The sequence below is a fragment of the Symphalangus syndactylus genome, chromosome 6 (genome assembly GCF_028878055.3).
Source record: "Symphalangus syndactylus isolate Jambi chromosome 6, NHGRI_mSymSyn1-v2.1_pri, whole genome shotgun sequence".
NCBI lineage: Eukaryota > Metazoa > Chordata > Mammalia > Primates > Hylobatidae > Symphalangus > Symphalangus syndactylus.
Genome location: NC_072428.2, coordinates 89443213 through 89470312, shown reverse-complemented (window position 1 = coordinate 89470312; position 27100 = coordinate 89443213). Strand labels below are relative to the sequence as shown.

At 33.2% G+C, this 27100-nt stretch overlaps 1 protein-coding gene across 1 annotated transcript in view; it reads right to left on the bottom strand.

Moving 5' to 3' along the window:
• GNAT3 (G protein subunit alpha transducin 3) overlaps window positions 1-25798 on the bottom strand; it is a 54110-nt gene extending 28312 nt beyond the window's left edge. The window contains exons 1-3 of the mRNA XM_055281409.1: window positions 25543-25798; window positions 8422-8464; window positions 2644-2785 (exon numbers count right to left, since the gene is read on the bottom strand). Of these exons, the coding sequence (XP_055137384.1) occupies window positions 2644-2785; window positions 8422-8464; window positions 25543-25660 (303 nt within the window). The 5' untranslated portion in view covers window positions 25661-25798. The remainder of the gene's footprint in view (window positions 1-2643; window positions 2786-8421; window positions 8465-25542) is intronic.
• Between the last annotated feature and the right edge of the window lie 1302 nt (window positions 25799-27100).

Here is a 27100-nt window from a genome sequence, read left to right as displayed (position 1 = left end):
TCCCGGGCTCAAGTGATCCTCTTGCCTCAGCCTCCCAAGGTGTTGAGATAATAGGCATGAGACACCACATCTGGTCAAATATCAGGTATTTAGTGATCAGAGCATCACTGTTTCACAAACTCTGGGTTGTAAGAAAGATACAGTCTATTTAAATAAGTAGCAATAGGCAAGATTGTGATTTCCAACTTCTCTGGCACAAATGCATGGAATACCGTATTGCATCTACAAATTTAAACATCATTAAATCATTCTCAAAGGAATTCAGAGAGTACATCTATTTTTGTAACTATTATTGCCTAAGAGAAAAAAATAAATATTTCTAATCATTAAATCCTTTAATAGCAAAAAGCACTATAATGGAATCCAGGAGAAGTGGATTTTGCCATAAACTCTAGCTACTTAATGTAAACCAACTAATCTTCTTTGAGCCTTGTTTTTTTTAAATTAAGGTGGGTATACTATGTTGTTTCTTAAGAGCCAATTTAAAATCCCATGTTCTTAGGAAAAGCCAAGGTCAGATCCATAACTGAACTACATTTAAATAAGATCATGATCACTAAGTCATAGAGAGATAAAGAATAAAAGGATCATCGAGTTCGACTCCTCCAAGTTCCCCTTTTACACATGAGAGGGAAACTGTAGCCAGAGAGATAGATTGGAGCAAACTGTGGAGAAAGCTAGAAATGGGAATCAGTAAAATACCTGACTCCTTGCTTTATAAACTATCTGCCTGAAGGCCATACTTAGCATTTCCTTGTTCTTTGAAGAAAAGTGACAGGAAAAGGGGGGATTTCCCTTTCTTTACATTAATAGCACAGAAAAGGCTTTTTATGTTGTTGTTTTAATTGTAATGATTTCTAGTGGTCATTTACAAGATCCAGTGGTCATTTAAAAGGTCCACTAAGCTGGGTGAGGGAGTTCAAATGACTGCTCTTTCTTTATCCTTACTATGCTTTTGCTCTCTATTTTTATTGCTTCTATAGCAAGGTTTCCAAGAATTACACTGGTAGGCATTCAACTGGCATCCTCTGGAGGTAACCAGATGCCCAGCTGCTCCTGGAGGGGACATATGGAAACGGGTGAGTTCTTCTTGTGGATTCTACTCACTCTTTTTTTTGGGTGGGGTCAACTATGGTTCTTTGGGTAATACTTTAAGTTCCATTTGCCAAATAATTTTTTATGTTTGCCTATAAACTTTTAAAGTAAGTGGATTTCAAATATAATTTAATGTCAAATAATTAGATAGCAAAATATAAAGTAGGGAGAAAATAATTTTTTTTTATTATTATACTTTAAGTTTTAGGGTACATGTGCACAATGTGCAGGTTTGTTACATGTATATCCATGTGCCATGTTGGTGTGCTGCACCCATTAACTTGTCATTCAGCATTAGGTATACCTCCTAATGCTGTCCCTCCCCTCTCCCCCCACCCCACAGCAGTCCCTGGGGTGTGATGTTCCCCTTCCTGTGTCCAACTGTTCTCATTGTTCAATTCCCTCCTATGAGTGAGAACATGCGGTGTTTGGTTTTCTGTCCTTGCAATAGTTTACTGAGAATGATGGTTTCCAGTTTCATCCATGTCCCTACAAAAGACATGAACTCATCATTTTTTATGGCTGCATAGTATTCCATGGTATATATGGTGCCACATTTTCTTAATCCAGTCTATCGTTGTTGGACATTTGGGTTGGTTCCAAGTCTTTGCTATTGTGAATAGTGCCGCAATAAACATACGTGTGCATGTGTCTTTATATCAGCATGATTTATAGTCCTTTGGGTATATACCCAGTAATGGGATGGCTGGGTCAAATGGTATTTCTAGTTCTAGATCCCTGAGGAATCGCCACACTGACTTCCACAGTGGTTGAACTAGTTTACAGTCCCACCAACAGTGTAAAAGTGTTCCTATTTCTCCACATCCTCTCCAGCACCTGTTGTTTCCTGACTTTTTAATGATGGCCATTCTAACTGGTGTGAGATGGTATCTCATTGTGGTTTTGATTTGCATTTCTCTGATGGCCAGTGATGATGAGCATTTTTTCATGTGTTTTTTGGCTGCATAAATGTCTTCTTTTGGAGAAAATAATTTTGTTGCTATCTTACAAACAGAACTATGACTACTTCAATATACTTAATATACAAACATTTGCTTGCTCCTACCATTTGAATTCTTTTTTAAAAAAACTTAGCATTATAATCATTTCCCTGTTGCTACACAGACTTTGTAATCATCATCAAACATTAATTATAATTGTTATGTTATTATTAAACATTTTTAGTCTCTTTGAAATGACATAACTAAAAAATTAATGTAGAGATATTGCAAATCGTGTTTATGCCATAAATTCTTTTGTATTTAGCAATCACAAGCAATATTTTTATTTGTTATGGTGTATTATTTGATATTAAGTTTAATCCTCAGGAAAACAACTAATGTTGAATAATATTATAGTATACAGTAAAAAAGCTTCACTTCAAGGAAAATAAGAAATCTTACACAAAACAGAATTAATGTTTCAAAATTCATGTTTCATATTTTTAAATTTTGGGTATAGATTAATACCATGAACTTACTAAGTCCTCTTATTTTATGGCTCAAACTCTATTGCAGGACGTACAGCTGTCATTATTTGCATACTTACTGCACTTCTGGGATTTACATAATCAATTCCAAGGGTAGTCATGGCTTTCACAATAGCTAGGATGGATTGCAGTGTATTACTGTAAATTACTGCTTTGTACTCCATGCATTCTTGCTCACTGTAACCATTCTTATGGATGATCCTATAATTTAAACATGAAAAGTTTCTGTGAGTTGAATAATTGATTGTAACACTAAAGCACATCAAAATAAGTTGAATAAAATTACAGTATATATTCATTAAAAAGGAATTTTGACCATATGTATATGCTAACTCTAAGCAATTTTATGCCTTTGGACTTTTATTATTATTGTCATTTATACAGTATTTTCTTTCTGGACTACCCATGATAAATATGAAAAGACTTAGGATTTGTTATTTAAAAATACTTTTTTAAAATGGGTAAATCATAAGCATTATACTTAGAAAGTCTATTTTTTTTTGTAAGAGAAAAATTTCTAGATTCCCAGGACAAAGATATATACAGAGTTTTGAAACTTGGCCTTGTGTTTACAACCTGATGTCTAGAGGAAGTGAAGTCATTTAGAACATTCATGACTTTTCCGATCATGCTGAAAAATAGGAGTGCCTGCTTTCTATTTACAGCATTAACAAAGGCATCTTTTTTAGTACAGGTAATTGCCCTGTTAAATTTCTTGTCAGTTCCCCATCTGTGTACGTGCCACTGAGTTATAAAAGTTGAAATGCCTGACATTTTATTTGGCTGAACTCTTCTCTACCTTCCACTCATTCAGCCAAACTCAAGATTTTACTAGTAGTTTTGGAATAATAGCTTAAAATAGATTTACCTATCAAAAGCTAAAATCGTTAGATGTGCCAGTTACATATTTTTGCATCTTTATTGTAGAAATTTTTTGTTCCCTTCTATTATTTTTTCTTATTGTCTTGAAGTGCTTTGTACTCATTAGGAGTCTTTTTGGATGTCATATTACTAAAGATTTATACTGTGTCTACACGTATAAAGGCTTTAGCATGGGGGGAAAAGAGCATAAACGCCTCTTTAATGTCTTTGAAGATATTAGAACCTTCATATACAAGAAATCTGAACTGAAAGGAGTAAAGGCAGGGCCTATATTTGTTATTTGTTGTTTTTTATATTTGATTACAAATCATTGCTGAACTTCTACTTTAAACATGGTCATGTTTGTCTTGCTGCATTAAACCATTAAATAACTTAAACAAGTAAATAAAATAGACAAAGGCTGTAGAAAAAATGCAGTAAAATGTCTTTATGGATAGATCAAGAATAAGCTTATTAAAGAAATGCCAGTTTTCTGTCAAATTGAACTTAGAAAATTATTTTAATTATTAAAATGGCAACTGTGAATAAACATGAGGCACTTAGGTTATCTTCATGAAACAAGTTCTGACTACTATCAGAAGATGAAGAAACATTTATCGCAAAGAAAAATGATAAAAACAGATGTTAAAATGTCCAGTTGAAGTGGGACTTTAAACAACATCATTTTTCCAGGAGGTGCATACATAAATTTCTGTGAGACAGAGCACTCCAACTGCAAAGTTGGTTCTGAGGTCTGTTGAAATTAATAAGCTTTTACTGTGCATTTTCTGTGACATACGGTGTTATGTGTTAAAGAGAATACATTATACAAGTCTCTCCTTCCCGAAACCATAGACTAGAGCTCCGCTGTATAATACATTAGTCACTAGATGATTAATTAAAATTAAATAAAATTAAAAATTTAGTTTCTCAATCACACTATCAACATTTCAAGTGGCTACTAAAGCCACATGTGGCTAGCAGCTGCCATATTTCAAGGCAAGATAGAGAACTTTCCTATCATCACACAAAGTTCTATTGAAGAGTACTGAGTTATAAGAAGGCAGAGCATATAAAGAGATTTTTGAACATTATGATAATGTATAGGAACAAACTCTGCATATAGTAAGATGCTATAGAAAAGAAAAAGTGATAAACTCTACTAGGAGTTGGGTATAAAGTATCAAAGAAGACATCCCGGAAGCAGTGATAATCAGCTGATTGTTCAAGGATAGTTATTCCTAGATGGTCAAAAGGACAGAGAATCATTCTAGGCAGAAAGATCAGTATGAGCAAATAGATGCTCACAATTTTCAAGCGTTCAATATGTGCCAAGCACTGTTGTAAGTGCTTCATCTGTCTTATCTTATTTCTTACAATAAGCCCTTTAAAGTACAGACAATTATGATCTACATTTTATAAGTAAGAAATGTCAGCATAGATAAATTAAGCAAATACCCCCAACTTATTCAGTTAGTTTGTGATACAGCTGGGCCACAAACACAATCTGATTTACAGTCCATGATCTTAGCCATGATGCTCAGCCTTCTATAGTGTGCTAGTCTACAGATTTATACGAGGTCAGCATTAGTGAAGCAGGAAGTAGGAGGGGAGAAATTATAGGACAGGAGGATGAAGACATCGGCAAGAACTGGGCTCCAGTGTCTTGTGTGCCATGGCAAGGAGATTGATCTTGACAGCAAGGGTGAAGAGTTGAATTCAAGAGATACAATCAGCTTTAAATGGATCAGTTCATGGCAGTGTGGATAATGCAATGAAGGGAAGAGAAGGGAGGTAGAAGCTCCTAGGACGATACTGAATTAATGTAGGTCAGAAATGATGACCAATGGAGATGAATGACATGTTTGGAGACAAATTGTGTAGATGTGGCAAGACTTGGTGAAAGGGTGAAGGCTTAGCATAACTACGCTGAGATTTATTGCATTATAGACTGGCGTTGTTGTAATTAATTTTAGGGCAATAGAGGCCAGATGGGAGATCAGTTTAATGTTTATTCTGATTTGGACCTAGCCAGAGAATATAGAAGTAGATGTATCTGCCTCTCTAGTTTAGACAAAGTGTGTGAGTTTGAAAGATTCTGAAACAGTCAGCTTGAAGATTCTGGTGAAAATCGTAGAACTCTAGCAGTTTTCATTTGATGAAGGTGCAGAGTAAGTAGAGAAGTGCCAGTGTCTCCTCGTACCATAGAGACACTAACATTTTAAATGTAGTCAGAGATAGAGTTAGAAGAATAAAGGAGATAGAGTTAGACGAACTGGGAAAGAGTTCTAGAAGCTGAAGAAAAGTTTTAAGTGGGAAAAGTGATGTCATCTGGAATTAACATAAGGACTTAAGGAGACTTCAAATAAAATGGCTATTTGAAGATGACATAATAAATAATCTTCGTAAGGGCAACTTCTGCAACTTACCAAAGGCAAAAGTGTGATGAAAATGGCTGAAAGTGGAAAGTAAAGAGAGCTAATTTTGATTATTTTTTACAGAAATTCTACTGACAAAAGGAAAGATAAAGCAGAACAAAACTTGTTCTTTTTCAATAATAAAAGAAGTGCTCATTGTAGAAAATGTGAAAAGCCTAACAATATTAAAAAGCAAACGTGCTTTGAACTTTAAATTCCACTATTGAATTTATTTGAACGCTGGTATATGCTCTTTCGTTTAAAAAAATTGTCTATTTGATCATACTTGAGATTAAAATGTTCATGCACTGGGCACAGTGGCTCACGCCTATAATCCCAGCATTTTGGAAGGCCGAAGCAGGCGAATCACTTGAGGTCAGGAGTTCGAGACCAGCCTGGCCAACGTGGTGAAACCCCCAACTCTACTAAAAATACCCCCCAAAAAAAAAAATTAGCTGGGCATGGTGGCAGGCGCCTGTAATCCCAGCTCCTCAGAAGGCTGAGGCAGGAGAATTGCTTGAACCTGAGAGGTGGAGGTTGCAGTGAGCCGAGATTGTGCCACTGCACTCCAGCCTAGGTGACAGAGCAAGATCCTTTCTCAAATAAATTAAATAAATTAAATAAAATAAAAAATAAAATGTTAATGCAATTTTGTAACCTGTTTTTTTAGTTAACATAGCATTTCCTCATATTAAAACCTCCTCATATACATGAGATTAATACATGATTTGTAATAGTTATATAATATTGCAACTGAAGAATGAATAGTCCTATAACTTTGCAACCTAATTGCTTATGTTTTATTTTAATTTGTGATACTTTATTCTATCTCATATTTCGTTATCTTAAATAGTGATATAAGCCTTTTATACAGGCTTTTATATTTTATATTATTGAATTATTTTATTTTCACGCTTTTACATATTTTATTATTTTTGACAATTCTCAAACATATTTAGATCAATAATTATAATTTTCCCAGCTTACTATGTATATTAAAGATATTATTTTTATAAATTCTCTGTAATATATAATTTTACGAATAGCAATTAAAAATATCCATTTCTCAAAATCTCATTATTATTGGGTAACTATTTTAAATTATTGTTTGTCAATTTACTACAATGAAAAATTACCTCATTATTGATTTGATTTTTAACTTTTATAATTAATAAAGTTACACTAAAATACATTATTTATCTATTGAATTTTGTCATTTCTATACTCTCTATTCGTAGCCTATCCCCATTTATGTATATTGGAAGCTTATTGTTTTACTTAGCAATCTATGGGCCTTTACTGGTCACCAATTATTTATCATATTTATTATAAATTTTTTCTAGTTCTCTAATTTTGGTTTAATTTTATTTATGGTTTACTATATTTAAAAGTTTTTTTTTCTTTATTTAAGCTCATAGAGAATGGAGAAATGAAAAAAGAGACGTTCAAGCATGATCATAGCCTGGGAGACAAGAGCAGGCAGATACTGTGGTAATGTTAGAAATGAATGCCAGATGACTTAGTTGCAAGGATGGTCCTAAGAACTCAGAAATAGCACAATCCCAGGAAACAGAATAAAGGAGCTCTGTTCTTCAGAGACAGTAGGAAAGATCAGATGTTTGGTTGCAGATAAGTGAAGCTTAAATATTGGTTGATATAAAACTTACATGACATTATCACATAAAAGGAAACCAGTGGCTTAGATTGAAACCAATTTCATTATTGACTGGCAGGCATCACTCCCTCATAAAATATGTCCCAAAGAACAAGATCCTTTAACATATAATTTAAAAATATGCTCAAAAATGGTCCTCCTCCTCTTTATCCTCCTTTTTCCTCCTCCTCCCCGCTCCTTCTCCTCCTTGCCTCCTCCTCCTTCTCCTTCTGCTGCTGTTGCTGCTGCTTCTGTTTCTTCTGCTGCTTCTTTTACTTCTTTTTAGCAACAATTATCTTTTAAAATTCTCTAGCAGTAACAAAGCCATGAGGTTTCACCCATTTACCTTTACTTATCAATTACCATTTTATTCAGGTAGACACTGCATTCTTTTTTCATTATTTCCTTATTAAGGAATTCAGGTCTAGTTATTTCATTATAAAAAGGAAAAAGTAGAGAAAACAAATGCAAAAATAAATCAGAATTCATGATAGTAATTAAGCATTTTATTCCCAGGTAGGCAAAATGCCAATGAGATTAAAAATATTGTTTCCTCAAAAAATCAAATGTATCATTGATTGACATACTTTAAAATATTTACCGTTAAAGATCACATTATAAAGCCCTTGATATCCCCAGATTAATATAACTAAAATATAATGCTTTAAGCATTTTTCTTGTTGAGAGGCACATTTTTAAAAAATGGAAATTATAATATTATTCATTTGCTACACTTTCTGCTAAAGGATACAAGGTATATTTGCACAGGAACTATGACCACTCTGCTATGAACCATGATTTAGAAAAGATTGTCAATCAGTGTTTACAAAAGCATGTATTTTAAGAATGGTCAAATACATGGACAGACATCAAATATTAAACACTTGAGACAGATGTATACCTACTTCATTTGTTTAACAATAGTACTTTTCCCAGATTCTCCTGCTCCTGCAACATAAAAAGAGGAATATTATTAACTGATACACCAAATTTGAATAGATATTAAAAACTATCACTTTTCATGGAAAATCTTTAATTTTTTTTTCATAGGTTTAGGGGGTACAAGTGCAGTTTTGTTACATGGATAAACTGCATAGTGGTGAAGTCTGGTCTTTTAGTTTACCCATCATCTGAATAGTGTACACTGTACCCAACAGGTGATTTTTTTCATTCCTCACCCCCCTCCCATGCTCCCACTTTTGCAAGTCTCCAGTGTCTATTATTCTACTCTGTATGTCCATGTGTGTGCACTGTTTAGCTCCCACTTATAAGTGAGAACATGTGATATTTGACTTTCTGTTCTGAATTGTTTAACTTAAGATAGTGGTCTCCAGTTCCATCCATTTGCTGCCAAAGGCATCAAAGACATGATTTTTTTTTTTTTTTTATTGCTGAGTAGTATTCAGTTATATATATCAGATTTTCTCTGTCCAGTTTTCCACTGATGGACACTTAGGTTGATTCCATGATTTTGCTATTATAAATAGTGCTGCAATAAACATACAAGTGCAAGTGCCTTTTAAAAATAATATGTTTTTCTTTGGGTACATATGCAGTAGTGGGATTGCTGGACCAAATGGTAGTCCTATTTTTAACTCGGAGAAATATCCATACTATTTTTCCGTGGAGGTTGTACTGATTTACATGCCACCAACATTGTATAAGTGTTCCCTTTTCTCTACATCCCTGCCAGTATCTGTTGTTTTTTGACTTTTTAATAATAGCCATTTTAACCTGGTGTAAGGTGGTCTCTCACTGTAGTTTTTTTTGTTTTTGTTTTTGTTTTTTGAGATCGAGTCCCACTCTGTCACCAGGCTGGAGTGCAGTAGCGTGATCTCAGCTCACTGCGACCTCCGCCTCCTGGGTTCAAGCAATTCTCATGCCTTAGCCTCCTGAGTATCTGGGATTACAGGCGCATGCCACCATGCCTGGCTAATTTTTTGTATTTTAGTAGAGATAGGTTTCACCATGTTGGCCAGGATCGTGTCGATCTGCTGATCTCGTGGTCTGCCTGCCTCAGCCTCCCAAAATGCAGAATTACAGGTGTGAGCCACTGCACCTGGCCTTCACTGTAGTTTTAATTTACATTTCTCTGACAATTAGTTGTAGTGAACATTTTCTTACATGATTGTTAGCCATTTGTATGTCTTCTTTGAAAAATGTCTGTTCATGTCCTTTGCCCACTTTTTGATGGGGCTATTTGCTTTTTTCTCGTTGAGTTGTTTGAATTCCTTGTAGATTCTGGATATTAGTCCTTTGTTTGATGCATAGCTTGCACATGTTTTCTCCCATTCTTTAGGTGTCTGTTTACTGTTTTGATTATTTCTTTTTCTGTGCAGAGCTTTTCGTTTATCCCATTGGCCTATTTTTGTTCTTGTTACATTTGCTTTTGAAGTCTTAGTCACAAATTCTTTGCCTAGGCCAATATCCAGAAGAGTCTTTCTTTTTGAGATGGAATCTCGCTCTGTCAGCCAGGCTGGAGTGCAGTGGCAAGATCTCGGCTCACTGCAACCTTTGCCTCCTGGGTTCAAGCGATTATCCTGCCTCAGCCTCCTGAGTAGCTGGGATTACAGGCGTGCGCCATCATGCCCAGTTAATTTTTGTATTTTTAGTAGAGACAGAGTTTCACCATTTTGGTCAGGCTAGTCTCAAACTCTTGGCCTCAAGTGATCTGCCTGCCTCGGCCTCCCAAATTGCTGGGATTATAGGCGTGAGCCACTGCACCCGACCCACCCTACTTAAATTTCTAATTCGACTCTCACCCACTCTGTCTTCATTTCCCTATTCTACCTTCACTTCTTTCCTAACACTTTTCTCCTAACACTTCTTCTACATGCTTAGGAATAATTCATATATCATTTAAAAGTGTTCCTTTCATCACTGCAAAGTAAATTTCACATTGCAAAGAATCTTTGTCTGCTTCGTTCACTGATTTAGCCAAAGCACCTAGAACAGTGCCTAACTCAGTAGAATCTCAATAAAACAAATGAATTCTTTGACTCATATTTCAGAAATGAGATTTTGTCCTTTGTACTACGTATCATTTTTTCCTCACTGAAATGTTTCTGCATGATTTACAATGTTTTCTTAAGCCTCAAACAGATATAGCTACACCTAAATTTAATTCTATTCAGGACTTTTTTTTTTTGTCATAGCCATATGTAAATATATCTAGTCTCTGCAGTTGTCTGAAACAGCTGTCCACCTTATGTGATAGTGAGGAAATAAGAGTGGTAAAGCTATGGAAAATAATGTTTCATTTTTTGCTGATGATATACAGATTCTTTCCCTTGGGAAAACCTCGAGAACACACCTCTCCATGATTTTATGCTAGTTGGCTCTCCACCACCGGTAGTGAAATATGACAACAAAGTTGATAGATGCAAAAATCAAAATAACTTGCTAAAATTTCTTTACATAATCAAACACAAACTGACAGATTGGGCATAACCATCTCATTTACTAGAGGCTGCGATGCCCAAGAATGAAACAGTTGAGAATAAAATAAAATCACCTTGCCCATTTTCCAAAGACAACCGACCCTATCATTTTGCATGGCTGAGAATTATTTGTTTGTGAGAGTGGCAACTCATTCAAAAATGAATGAGCTTTGCACAATAGTCTGGTTTGCTGGCTTTAAATAATTCACTATTTTGCTGTAGGAAGTGCATCACTTTGGGGAAAAAAAAAGTCACCGAATAATATTATAAAACTGTCCTTGATAGGTTTTGTTTTAAAATCTCTAACAATAGAACTGAATATTAGAAATTCTAGCATCATCCTGTACAAATGACATAATATCAGAATATCTTATTTCTCTCTCTATATATATATACATATATGTATATACATATACATATATACATATATATATATACACACACACACACTGTCTTAAATTACAGAGCAGTGGGGATGTGGAAGAAAAGTCAATGGGCCTAGTAGGAACTGCAGTACTTGCTCATACAGGTATATTTAATGTTGTATTTTGTTCAACCAAAGTATTCAACTAGAAATGAGAAAAAAGTCTCATTTCTGAATGTCAGTTAAATTTATTTAAAGGATGATATAATTTCTACAATGAAGTGAAAATAATTTAGACCACTTTCTTTTAAATGAATTGTCTATCTTGAGATATTGAGCCTAATGAGAAAAAGTGTGTCAATGATTTTCCAGAATTGTACCAGCATATGTATTGTAGAGAAATATTCTATTGATTAAGAACCACCTTTGGACAGATTAAAAAATCGCAACCGAATTTTATTTTATTCGTTGTATATTATTGACTAGTTAAATTATAAATTTGTGGAAAAAGCGACTTTTAGACTATGTCAGTTAATGTACATTCAGAATGGTCTTCTGTACTTCATAAATATGTCCATTTGGTAAACATACTGATGACACTAAGTTGTGGCATTTCCAAAAGTATTTCTAAGGCTACAGGGTATGTTATTGTATAAGAATTATTTGTAACTTAGCTGGTAATTCATGCTGTGTTTAAGGTAAGCAGAATAATCAATCGCTTTTTTAAAAATGGCATGTACTTTTAAATGAACCTGCATATTAAAAGTTAATATTTTCTCTTGAAAGTCTTTAAAAAGGTGTCTGTACCATCCTTGCTTTATGTAGAGACTTCAGTCTTCTATGTAAAGGTCCAGTATAGTCAATTACAGCATTAACAGGAAAATTCCTAAAGAAAAGTCTATCTACTTCAAATCTCATTTATTATTTGGAACTCTATTCCAAAGTTATTTCAAAAATAAATTATTGAGCCCTATTCTCACAATGATTCTAGGTCATAGTTCACAATAGTCATTTCAGTCTTGTGAGATTAGATCATGTTACAGAGCCAAATATAGACATTATAACAGCATGTTCACATACGCTGATGGTGTCCTGAAATAATCTCTTCCTTCCAAATTGTGGTCATCGTTAATATTAGTTTCTGGGTCAAGGGGTACCAAGAGAATTTTAACAAGATATGCATCTGTTTCTTTGAAATAGATAATGTTACAAATAATTAACTGTTTAAATTTATACTTAATTCATACTGAGATACTCATAAATTATTTTTAATAATAAGTAAGGAATCCTGTTCTACATTTTTAAATCTGAAAATATTAAAAACAATTTTAAATCTACCCAATATTTATACATGTAACTGAACTTCAATTGAACACACACAAGGCTTGACTGCTCATTTCAGATGACTTGTTCAAACAGGCAAAATGAGATTACAACATTGTGACTTGTAATCACACGTAAGATTATTTTGTACAATTATGTGATTAAAAATCACATAATTGTACAGTAGAAAGAAACCTTAGAAATCAACCAGCTATGCACATCTCTTCAGTCTATGCATGAGAAAAATGAATCCAATAGAGATTATGATAATCATCCAAAGTTTCAGATCTGTCTTCAAAGAAACTATGTATTCTGACTCTTACTAAAGCTATGTCATATTGCTTTCTTTTTTAAGTAGGCACTGATAAATACCATAATGGTTTCAACACTTTAGAAATTATTTTAAATGCATTTTTTATAAATTAGTATGAGAGCAGTGTACTTTTTTTGTTGGTTTGTTTGTTTTGAGACAGAATCTAGCTCTGTTGCCAGGCTGGAGTGCAATAGCATGATCATGGCTCACTGCAGCCTTGGCCTCCTGGGCTCAAGCAATCCTCCTGCCTGTCTCACAAACTGCTGGAATTACAAGCATGAGCTCCTACACCTGGCCTTGAAAGCAGTGTACTTTCAGAGACATATTAGTATTGCTGTGTCAGTTTGTCATTCACAGGTAGACTGTTGGTATAAAAGATTTTTAGGGTAGTCTCTTTTGAGCCAACTTAATTTTGTTTCGTGTATTATTTCTCCTTTTTGTGGAGTGACATCAAGATTCTCTGTCCTTTCCACATGACAGCCCCTCACATAGCTGGATTCATCATGTTTTGAAACTAAATAGATATGAGCTTGCACTCATCTCTGACTGTGACTAAGTGTCTTGATCAAATTCAGTCTCTCTGAAAGTCAGTTTCCTCTATTATAAAATTGGGTTAAGACTTGGGAGGATTAGATCACAAATATAAATTATCTAGAACATACACTAATATATAGTGAGCTCTAAGTATTTTCTATTATTTGAAGAATGTGCTCATATCCTTTTAAAGAAATATTTCAAGTATAATATGATCCACTCCTTTACTCCTTTCTTGTGGAACATGATTTTTAGATTATTTGTCCTCTGAATCATACCCCATACAAGAGCCAATGTCTTTCTGAAATGCAGTACTGAAAATTGTGCTGTAGATACCAGATTTATGAACAGCACTGACATTCTGCCACCTAGATCTGCCTCACTCCTGGTGGGCTTGTTTATAAATAAGTAATTTTCTTAATAAAGACCGTGATTAGTTTGCCTCCTTTTTTTTTTTTTTTTTTTTTTTTTTTTTGCCTATATTGAGCTTGTGGTAATTAAAGTTTTTCTACTTTTTTTTCACATCTCTTACCAAACAGATTCTCCCACAAACCACCTGTATCTAATTGATTTTGAACCTCAATAAAAATATTTATTAAATTCCATTTTGCTTATTTGTGGCAAGCATTTCTGCTAGTGGAGGTTATTTGGAATTCTGAGTTGGTTTTGTCACTATATCCTTCCAAACTGAATCTCAAGTTTGAAATGCCTGCTTTATCCACCTTCACCCAAATCCCTGATAGGAGTATTGAAGAGAAGGTCAAGGGCAGGAAACTATGTCATACTCTAGAGTCTGTTTTGTTAACAGGAAACCCATTAATCATAAGTCCTTGTTCACTATCTGTAGTGAACAATGCTAAATGTTGGCCGTTAGATATGATAGTTACTGAAGGTTTTTGTACCTACAGTTTATCTGACTAAGGAAATTCTCTTCTATTTCTACTTTAATTGGTGTTTAAATCAGGAATTGATAAGGAATTTTATTTAATTATTTTTTGGCATCTCCTGACCTTCTTTTGATCTTTCTCTTTTAATTTGATAATGTAGTGAATAATGTTAATTGATTTTCTAATAGTATTTTAAACATGCATTGTTGGGGTAATCCCTCTTCCCCCAAAAGTCCCCCCAACCTTTTCTCTTTTTGCATTTTATGTATTGCTGGCATCGGCTGGCTAATATTTGGCTTTGGTTTTTATATTTATGTCTGTGAGGATGATGGACCCGCCATTGTCTTTGTCAAATTTTGTTGTCAAAGTTGTCAAATAATAAATTGAAAAGAATTTTCTAAAAATGTTTACATAATTTTGAAATGCTCTGCCCATGGACTGTTTGATAGAATTCCCTTATAAAGCAATATGAATAAATTTGCAGATAAATTTGTACATTTTCTTTTGCCAAAAAAAAGTTATTTTTCCCAAAATTTTATTTTGATAATTAATTTAAAAACTTACAGAAGTTCAAGAATATAGTGTTATAGATGCCTGCATTTTATACCCTTCACCTTTCTGAATTATTTGTCCTGTTTTCTTTCTTTCTCATATATATGTATAAATTTACATATACATATATGAACATAGTTTTATGTTTTGTTTTGCTGAATCTTTATTAGACATTCTACCCATAAATATTTTGAAATGCATCTTCTAAGAATAAGACAATTTTTCTACAAAACCAAAATACTATTTCCATGCTTAAGAAAATTTATATTAATTCTAAATGTTATCTAATACTATATACTCCATATTCGAATTTATCTGATTGTTTCAAAAAAATGTTTCTCATACCTTTTTTTGTTTCTTGTATTCATGATCCAATCAAGTTTCACACTTTCTTTTGTCGTTATGCTATTTAAACTCTTTTAACTTATAACATTTTCCTGGTAATATTTTTGTTATTTTGTTTTGTTGACATTGGCATTTTTCTAAAGTCTAAGACAATTTTCTAAATATATTCAATTATCTGTATTCTCTGATGATTAGATTCAATGTAAATATTTTAGATGAATACTATATCAATAATATTGTGGATTTTCAGTTTGTCATATCAGTAAACATATGGTGTCAGATATACTTATATGACTATAAGTACCTATTTCTGTGATACAGAAAAAATAAGCATCATGAATCTGTAAAATTCCTCATCAGCCAAATTAAGCATGTTTCATTTATGAGAAAGAATATTGTAGCTATGTACTATCTTTCCTTTTTAATGATCTTTTATTTAGATATTCCAACTTTCCATTTTATACTTACTTTTAAAATATCTGATAATATTTATAGTGCCTATAGTTACCAATAATGTACTGGATACTTAAAAATTCACTAAGAGGGTAGATCTTATGTTAAGTGTTCTTATAATAATAGGAACAATAAATAAGAGGACAGGAAACAACTTTTATAGGTGATGGAGAAGTCTACTGTGTGGATTGTGGTGACGATTTCACAGGTGTATACTTATCTCTAAGCTCATCAAGTTGCATACATTAAATATGTATAGCTTTTGCATATCAAGCATATCTCAATAAAGTGGTTTAAAAATGTTATATGAGCTTTCTTGGATTTTGAGAAGCATTTTAACAGATATTTCATTTTGCTTATTAACATACCTTTTAGGCTAAAAAATGACAACACTAAAATACATAATTACATGACTTTTCCCACACAGGTCTGTTGTAGATAGATATTTGTCTAAGTGTTCATTAATTGTGGGAATAGTCATGTATACTATTTTTTAGTATAAATACATATTGCAACAACGGTTTTTAAAAAGGCCTTGGTTAATCACATGGCTTGCCTATACTCACATGATATCTGGACAAAGGAAAATATAAAATAAGGAAAATGGAGGATTGAATTTATCAAGCATGTAGTTCTTACTAGAGTTATCCCTCCTAATTTTCAGACCCATATGTTGATCTAATAGATATCTCCATTTGGTCCTGCTAAAAAAAAACATAGGTTTGAATATCCTAAATTATTACCCCTTTCCCTTTTCCACAGCCTCATATTTATCCTGCATTTCACATACCAGTGAATAACATAATCAACCATAACCAATTCCACCCCAATCACTCCTCTCATTTACCATCCACATGCAGTCTGCCACCAAGTTCTGTCACTTTGTCTCCTAACATCCCTCAAAACTTATTTTCAAACTTAAAATTTCTGCATTAATTCAGAATTGCATCAAGAATTTGCACAGTAGTAACATTTTCCCAATTGTCCTACCTACCTTTATCCTCCTCATTAAATCTTTGAGCCATAGTATAGCCAAGGATAGTCTTTGATTTTTTTAAAAAAAAGCCAAGTAATATCATTTTAGTTACATAGTTAAAAAACCTATCAATATCTTCTTATCGACTACAGATACAAAATAAAATTCCTATGCAATAACATATAAATGACTTTCTTCTAGCTCATTTCTACATTCAAAGGTATACCTGTATTCTAGCCACCATGAACAAATCACAAGAATATTTTAGATTCTGATTCTGTCATTCTTCCATTCACCATACATGCATCCTTTCCTGTGCCGTAATTCAATAAAGAACAAAAGCAGATACGTTCTTTGTTCTCATAGAAATTAGAATGCAGACATTAACTTAAAACCGACACATACAAATAAAAGTCTTTGCTTGGCTGTAAATAGACATTTGATATTTGGAAACCAAACTATATTCTTAAGTTGTCATTTTCTTCTTATCTATATCATGAAAGTAATATCTATTTCATAAGATTTTCTCATAGATTAAAGCAATAACAGAAGCAGTAAAGAGAAAAATATGAGATTTATGCCAATAGAGATGGAGCTAAAACTAAATCTTGAGACAACATTGACCTTTGGACAATGGAGAGGGAATAGTCATAAAGAAAGCTAAGGAGGATTGAAATATCAAGTGGATATAATGCAAAAGGACATAACAAGGCACCTCATGGAAAACGTAAAGATACATGGGCAGCAAAATAAACTCGGGAAATTATTTTGAGATCTCCCAAAGTGTGATCAGGTCACTGACAGATACAAGGAATTTGTGAATATGGGTCAACAAATTGAGCAAAAGAAAGAATTTTAGAGTTATATCAGTTAAGTCCTGTTATGAGGTCCTCAAAAGAGAGTATAAGAGAGTACAGACTAAAACCCACCAAGGTTTAAGAACAAACCGTGGTAGATGAATCCACTTATAGATGGAAAGAAGAAGCAAGCTTCAATGAAGTGAGGAATACAGGGATATAAAATTGAGGACTGTTTAGTTCAGACTTAGTTTAAAAGTTATGGTTGGGGGTGGAGGCTCATGCCTGTAATTCCAGCACTCTGGGAGGCCGAGACAGGCAGATCGCTTGAGCCCAGAAGTTTGAGATCAGCCTGGGCAACATGCTGAAACTCTGTCTCTACAAAAAATAGGAAAACTAGCCAGGTGTGGTGGTGCACATCTGTAGTCCCAGCTACTGTGGATGCTGAGGTGGGAGGATCACTTGAGCCCAGGAAGTTGGGGCTGCAGTGAGACATGATTGCACCACTGCACTCCAGCCTGGGTGACGAGACCCTGTCTTTAAAAAAAAAGAGAAAGAAAAAATTATTGAGATGTGAATTTTGTGAATTGGCCATTATCTGCACTCTGTGAGGGATAATTTCTTAGTAGAGGAGAGCATATATACAACTTACATTGCAATTAAGGAAACAGACTAAAGAGGATAAAAAAATAGAAGCAGTGGGCATAGCATTCTTTGAGAAGTATTTCAATATAAAAACATTGTAAAAGATATCTATATAAGGTGAATTCAAGGGTGTGTTGAAGTCAAATAAATTTTCTTAGGCTAAAGAAGAGAAACATCTGTATTTGCCATGAAGAAAAAGCCAATAGATAATTTTGAAGATGACAAAATGAAAAATAATTAATGGAACAAAATTTTTAAGGTATGAAAGGTGATAGAATTTATAGCACAAAGGCTGAAACTAATCTGAAATGAAAATGAAATACTGCTTCTTTAAAACTAGTGAAAATATAAGAGAATACGTGAATGTTCAGTGAGATTTGGAGATGATCATTTATAATTGTTTTGTTGTATATTAGTGATCATCTAGGGTGAGGTTGGGGGGAGATTCAAGATGAAAGTGATGTTGGAAATGTGCGACCAGCTGCCTTTAGAACATTTTAGAAGAAAATGAAGAATAAGTAAAATAATTATTGGCCCAGCTAAATTTAAAATATGCTATGTGTCAGCCAGGAGACTGAAAATGATACATTGTTTTATTCTACAACATCTGGGAATGAAGGAAATTAAGAATTTACAGAGGGATCAGGGTTAGATCAGCACTAAGAGCTGAAAAAGCTGTTAAATAGCATTACATTCAAGAAAATCAGTTGGGAGAAGTGTATCAGGAAAATGGTAAATGGAGAACTCTGAGGGATTATCCAGGGTTGAGAGTTTGAATGTCAACTAAGGTAGAAGATTATGGAGGTGAAATATTCCTGAATTTTAGGAGAAACACAGCTGAAATGACTGGCCCTGTTTAAAAGGAAGTAGATTAAATCAGACAACTAATTCACTAAATATGGAAAACTATGAGAGATAATAGAATATAAAATTCTGGTTAAAGAGTGATTTTTTATTTATTTATTTATTTATTTTTTGAGACGGAGTCTCGCTCTGTGCCCAGGCTGGAGTGCACTGGAGAGATCTCGGCTCACTGCAAGCTCCGCCTCCAGGGTTCACGCCATTCTCCTGCCTCAGCCTCCCGAGTAGCTGGGACTACAGGCGCCCACCAACACGCCCGGCTAACTTTTTATATTTTTATTAGAGATGGGGTTTCACCGTGTTAGCCAGGATGGTCTCGATCTTCTGACCTTCTGATACGCCCGCCTTGGCCTCCCAAAGTGCTGGGATTACAGGCGTGAGCCACTGCGCCCGGCAGAGAGTGATATTTCTAAATATCTTCAAAAAACAATTTTAAGTAGTAAATTTATTCTATTGAAATATAAAATACTGAGACAGGAATCAAACCCATGACTTCCCCCTTTTTTATTAGCACTGCATCTTGTAATAAACAGAATGGATATTTTTCATATCTTATGGATTCTTAAACTCAGTTTCACCTTTAATCCTACTTTAGGTTCAAATTCTACATTGATGTATTTGCACACCAGTATTTGGAGGAAAATTATTGAAAGCAATGGCAAAAACTGCAATTACTTTTGCACGAACCTAATAAATAGGGGATGGATTCTGAACTTGGGTCTAATACCTTAAATGGAAGTATATTTTATTTTATATAAAACACATCATGGAATCCTTACACTGTGAAATGTTTTGCTACCTTTCTAACAGTATGGAGAGGTAAATAACTTGTTAACTGCTCGTGTTGCTTATATAAATATTTTTAAAGGTAAAATATTTGTCTGGAGTCAATAATTCATGCTTGAATGAAAATATGCGAATATAAATATGTTCTGTAATATTACTAGAGAGCTTGTTAAACTGTAGTTAGCAAGAGTCATTGTCAGCAAGCCAGAATTTTCAACCTCCTTAGCAAATACTATCATTTGGCTAAGCGTGGAATGTTTTACTAAATGGTTTGCATCTTTTACGTGAGTGCTTTACAAGCCTGCTTTTAAGATGTGCTGATCAATTGAGATAAATGCATCTAAAACAATCAGTCAAATATACACAAATTATTTGTCTACGTGCTTTTGCTTGTTGGAAAAGAGGGAAATTATTGGAAACTATTTGATGCTTCCATGGGCCATTCTGATAGATAAATGCAACACTGTAAATATTTGGCAACTTTTTTGTAAACTGTAAATATCTGGAACTTTCAAGTTGTTGTAGTCCCTTGCATTTTGGAGAAAAATTTAAACTCTCCAAGTAGGTCTTTTCTGCCTAAAATTTTCTTTCCACTTCACTGAGAAGCAGTTTTAAATATTCACGTTAAGAATATTCATGCATCCCAAAGATTGGATACCTCTAGAAACATAAAATAAATAATTTGTTTATTTAAATTGACAGAGAAAATGGTATGTATTTGTTGTGTACAACATGGCATTTTGAAATATATATACATTGTGAAATTGTTAAATCTAGCTAATTAACATGCATTACCTTGCGTAGTTATTTTTGTGGCGAGAACACTTATCCACTCTCAACATTTTTCAAGAATGCAATATGATGTCATTAACTGTAGCCATTATGCTATATAAAAATATTTTGTAATATTTATAAATATGTTTAAAATAAAAAGGTACTATTTTGGAGGAAGGAAAGAATGGTTTTAATTCGGATAAATAAAGCAAAACAAAAAGTTGGAAACATTATTGGGAATTTGTTTTACATGTTATTAAGAAGATTCTTCTTTTATTACCAGTGATCAGAAGGGGACTTACTGGTTAATCCTAATATATAATTATTCCAAAGAATGTGTTTATCTGATCTTATCCATGGACAGGCATGGACTATGTTGGTGTAATAAAATTTCAAAACAGTGTTTCTTAGAGTTGATGAACTTGTAATCTAACCAGTAAGTCAGAAACAACTCTGGTTTCCTGGAATCTCTCCCACTCATATCTAGGGATAATTAAAAAATAAATAAAGATTGATTAAAAAGCACACACAGAATAAAAATAATCATTTTAATTTAACCTGAGTCTTGAGTCCTCACTTCTCTTAGTTACATGTAAAAGAAAGACAAAGGAAGAATAATGATACACATTTATTGACATTTGATTTACTTCGTATTTAGGAATCTATTATGCCAAAGAATAAACCACATTTGTCTAGATCTTTACAAGTTACAAAATACTTTGACATCCATTATTTCTCTGAGTTTATGTGGCTAGCCTAAGGTCACTCTGGGAAGTACAAAACGCATTACACTTGATGAAGGTATTAATAAATCAATTTCTACCTCGGGTGGTTTAAAAATGCATTCTGTTCTAGTATTAAATTGTAGTTTCCTCATTCTGCTCCATGGTTAAACCTATTTAGCTAATTCTGCTGTGTAAGTTTTATTTTACTAATTATTTTGTGACACGCCTTTAGATAGCATCAAAAATCATAATTCTGCTACTACATACCTTCCAGAATATCCATTTGTTAAATAAGTGAAACCATTTGAAAAGTTTGAAAATGTTAAATACAATAAATATATTACCTTCGAAGTAGTTTTTGATCTCTAGACTCCATCCCTATTCATGTTTCTAAAAGCCAGATAAGTGGAATAATAGTTTAAAACAGTAAAACTCAGATTACATCATTAAAATAATAATAGTGTGACTCTTACAATATAGCACAAAGAAAAAATAAAAATAAAGGGTTTTAGAACTAAAAGAAAAGAACATCTATGATGAACTTCCCATGATAATGCTGGAAATCACTAGCTAAAAGTGAAAAATTGTAGAATAAATGTTAATTATATATATAAATGTAGCAGAGGGTGTTTTGAATATGAAGAAAAAAGAAAGCTAATTTTTTTCCTATGCTTTCCATGGGGCTTCAAATCTAACCAGCCCATGTGATGGAAATTTGCAAAAAAAAAAAAAAACAAACGAAACTGATGCAGCAAAATAAACTCAAACTGAAATTTGATGTAATAAGCATAAAGAGAGGAGAAAGGAAAAATGGGAACATGATCCATATTGAGTTTACAATTAAATGATAGGTATTATTTTAAATAAAATACCATTGAATGAAACGTTTATAAAACTTTAAAACGTACTTAGATACAGATGAGAATATTTTATCCATTATAATTTGTTTTTCTTATTAAAATGTGCTCTTTCTGGAATATCTTTGCAAGTGAATTTTTTAAAGCATGTGACATTATTTTCTTGATCGCAGTTATCAAATATGCCCAGCAATGTATGAGTCATCTCCAGTGTTTCCTAAAAGCCTACTTTTTGCTAAAATGAAACACAGATTTGGCATCTGTTCTGTAATTTTACTGAAGGTCTGAAAGGTGTAATAAAAAAGGCATCTGTCTGCAAGATGATCCTTTAATAGTAAAGTCGCACTTTGACAGCTCTTCAGATTCAGTGAAATCTTGTGTTCGATAATACCAAATGCTTACATCTGCTTTGCAGTACATGTTAAATGTGGAAAGTTGGCATTATGAGTTTAAGCTTCTAGAAATTCATTAGATGAAGATCAACATACCAAAAAAAAATCTGTCAAAAGTGGTTTTTAGTTTTCTTATTTTTGTAAATGTAGGTATTGACTCAGGATCTGGTCACTACTAAGGTTAAACTGATTAGTTCCATGTGACATGTACTCACTGATAAACTTAAAAGTGTCGTTCAGACCACACTGATGAATGAGAACGTCGTTTCAATGATGGGAAAATTTAAATAGATTTCACTGGTGAGGAGATTTGAGGGTGGGAGAGTGGAAAGTTTTGGTTTAGTTCAACTAAGCACTTTTATAATGTCTTAATGAGGGCAAATTGAATATAAAAATTACAGTTTTGAGAATTTGAATTCAATCCAAACATGAGAATGAAGTAGAGCTGTTATAAGACTGTTATGAATTTGATAATTGTATCATCATATGTAGAATTCAGATGGACTCCAAAGGGAAATTTTGCCAGATGTTTGTAATATAATTGAAATAGGAACAACTTAAGAGAATTTCATTTATTTTGTATAAATAAAATGCGACAAAGGAGTTTAGTGCACATAGTGTTGGAACCAAATAAATCCAAGTATTTTACTTACTAATGATGAAATTGTATGTATAAAATTGTAAACACCTTGGGAAAGTAAAACATGTAATAGTCCCACTAATGATTCTTTTATACTTTTGGTACAAATGTTGCTCTTTCTTCTTGATCTAACCACCACTTAAGTCTAAAAATAATTGATCTGACTTATTTTTCATTTGATAGCATTGCATACAATAAGTTGGGTCCCAGTCAACGGCTCTGTGGAGTTGAAAATTTACTAATTCTGGAACCCCGTATACATCAGTAGTCGTTGATTTTCAGTTCCAAATTTTAAAAAAAATCTTTCTTTTGTCCATCATTACATTGAACCTTTTTGACTCAATTTTCAACGATGTATTTTCAGTCATCTATACATATTCTTTTTGAACATTTTTAATTTTTTTTTTAGATTGACAAATAACATTGCATGCTTGTGTTGTGTCCAACACTATATGTTAAAGTAAAAATACACTGTAGAATGGTTAAATCTAGCTAATTAACAAATGTATTACTTCACAGTTATCATTTTTGTGGTAAGTGCACATAACACCTACTCTCTTTACGTTTTTCAAGAATATAATATATCATTAACTATAGTCACCTTGCTGAACAGTAGATCTCTTGAAATTTATTCTTCCTATTTAACTATAATTTTGTGTCCTTTGACCAACAACTCCTTTTCCCCTTGTTCCCCCCAACCACCCTAGCCCCTAGAAACAACCTTTCTACCTTGTTCTTTTCCATCACAACTGAATCTCTAGTTGACTGGCAGCTCTCATATGCTTATCTCAAGAGTCATTGCTTTTGGCATGTTTAATAGCTTTTGTCTTAGTCTAAATTGTGGTATTAGTTCTTTCATTGTTTTGGCTTTCCATTTGTATTTTTACAAAATAAGAGAATATGTAAAAAAATAGATAATTGGTATATTGAAAACACACATCTATTGAAATGTTATTTAAACATGGAGATTTTTAATACATTTTATCACCATTCTTACGTCATTGATCTTAGTACAAAAGGAATACAAAAATGCATTTGTAGGAATGCTTGTCTTTCCCTTTTACCTTTCATTTGCTTTTCCTGTGTCCATATTACTTTCACTCTTGCTCAGAAACTAAGAGAATTCTATGGTGTGTTAGGAAGCATATATCTCCTGGTGTCATTAGCACTTAACCCACATCTTTCAAAGTCACCAACCTCTGGGTAGTTACTGACAAGTGCTGTGGGCCTGTGTGCAGGCACACAACCTGTGTGTAAGGAGCAAGGATGTTTGCTTTCCTTTAAGGAGCAAGTGCTGGGAATCCCACAACTGGCTTCTGAAATACTCTTGCCACTGGGAGCAAATTAGACACAATGAAGGAATACTTAAATAAGTTTAAGTATTTAATTCATTTAATATTAAGTATTTAAGTGTTTAAATACTTAAAATATGAAGAAATTTGTTATGTGAAATATGCACGATTCTGAAATAAAATGAAGTCCTTTTGTGAATAACCAAAATCAGGGAGAACGTACAACTCATAATTGAATCAAAAATAAGTGCTTGCTTTGTATTCTTTATATAGGTCATCATTTTTATTTCAAAAACATATTTCTGTTTCAGTGACAACTGCATGTAAAATGTTTTATGCTTTATAGAAAAAATCTGCATATGGATTATTTTTATTCTTTCAATTAATTGAACATTTATTGAATTTATAGTCAAGGTAAAACACTGTTGAGTTTTGAAAGAAGGAAAAAAAATAAAAGAGACATAAATCCTGACCTGAATGAATATATAAATGCTCTAAAAGGATTTAGGTAGAGTATTTTTCAAGTGTACAGGCAATATTACAGGCAGTATTCAGGAGCCTAAGTAATATTATTAATATAATTTAAAGTACTTTATCATTATTCTCTAACTTGACTAATTGATTTTTAACTATACAAGTAAATAACAAACATTAACTTCAACGTCAAACAATTCAACATATTTCTGTTTAAACAAAATAATATAACTCTTTATAACTTGTAACTAAAGGATTGCTTTGAGTATTAAAAAGCTGACATTCAGAAAATTATTAGGGTGCAATAAAATAATAAATGTATCTGATTTTTATTTTAATAATAGTAAATCATATTGCTGACAGAGAAATTAGCTGATAAATATTTGCCTCTTTGCTTAACAAAAACATGTAATAAAATACTAAACAGAAAAATTATTAAATATTGATAGAGTACAAATAAATTTTCCTTAAGTTTCCAAACACATTTTTATAATAAATTTCCCATATGATAATACGCTCGAAAGTAAAGTTTGAGAAAAGTAAATGTATCACAATTGAAAAAAAAGTCAGGTTTTTGAAAGCAAAAGGGAAATTACCTAATAGTAGCAGCTTTACGGTTCTTGCATCTCGCTCAGCATCCTCCTGAAGCTTTTTCTCCAGTTCTTTTGATCTTTTGGCTGACTCCTTGCTCTCTGAACTAATTCCACTTCCCATCTTGTAGTGGTAGATACTTGTCAGTTTATATGTTCAAACTTTTCAAATGTTGAGCACAGCTCTGGTTTGGACATAGGATGCAAGAGTAATGCTCTGCTGAAGTACCCAGCAGTCCATTCTCTAATGCTCTAAGATTCTGCTTTGACTAAGGAGATGCTTTCTCATCTGTCACCTGATCAGGTGGTAAAACCATACCACCCTGATGGAGGCTAGAGAGGAAGTTCATTATGCTTTCAAATTAAATGACTGCTTCGGGCACATCTTCGAAAACAGGCTTATCTGCTTTAAAGAATAGTATAAAATAATGTAGAAAGTTGTCAAAATCTATACACTAGAGATGATCTACAATAAGCAATTCAAATAGAACGTTTCTCACGACTGGGCAATTTTTATTACTGTTATTAAAAGTTATTATCACTAATCAGCGATGCTTATGTCTTATCTTCAGATATTTGGCTCTTCAATTTCTTTATAATCACTCCTATATCACAATCAGAATATATACATGTAAGTTATCCAACTTTTATGGTCTGCCTATGCTTAGATTATTACTTAAAGCTATTGAGCATCTATTAGCATCTGTCAGGGAACAAAAGTATCTTTTTTTTTTTAACAATGGATACAAATACATATAGTTTTTATATTTGTACATATTGTATTGCTACAAATATAGAATTCAACACAGTTTTCTTAAATTATTGATTTTAGTCTCATAGGCTCCATCTCTATAAACTGAGCTTTTGCCGCCTGTGAGAAAGTCAATCCATCAACACGAATTGAGGGCCCACTTGGTGTAGACACTGAACTATGTTCAATTTAGGCAGCGCATTAACACTTTACGGCCATTAACAACAGCTGCTGTGCTGGAGGGACTCTTACTGATTTGGTACCAAGGGAATAAAAACCAATGTTCTTTGAAACAGCAGGTAATTTGGTTTTTCCTACAAACTAAAAACAGTAATTACACCTAAATATGTTCCATAGCTTCCAACTACCCCAACAGATACCATGTACTTCTTGAAAATCTTCAGGATTGAGGGCAGAGATTATGTTGCACAATTTTTTATTTATATGAAGCATAAAGTGCTTGGTAGATAGTCAATCAATATTTTCCTTATAAACAGAGTCGGTTGCCTGTGGCACATCTTTCAGTGTGCATTTTGGGATTTGTGAATGTGCTTAACCAGAAAATGCTAGAATACAGTCAATCCACCAACCTGTCAGCGGTGCTCTTCTTGTGGGATCATGTGCAAAATTTGAACAGGTGAGTTTTTACATATTCATGCAACAAGAAAATAGGCTGCCAGATTAAATACATATTCCTGCTTTGTTTACTTTTTCCACATTAAAAATATTAGGCTGAAGATACATAAACATAGTCAAAACTTCCTGGGTTCAATTCTTCCAAAGCCATATTATGATAGTATAAAGATGTGCAGT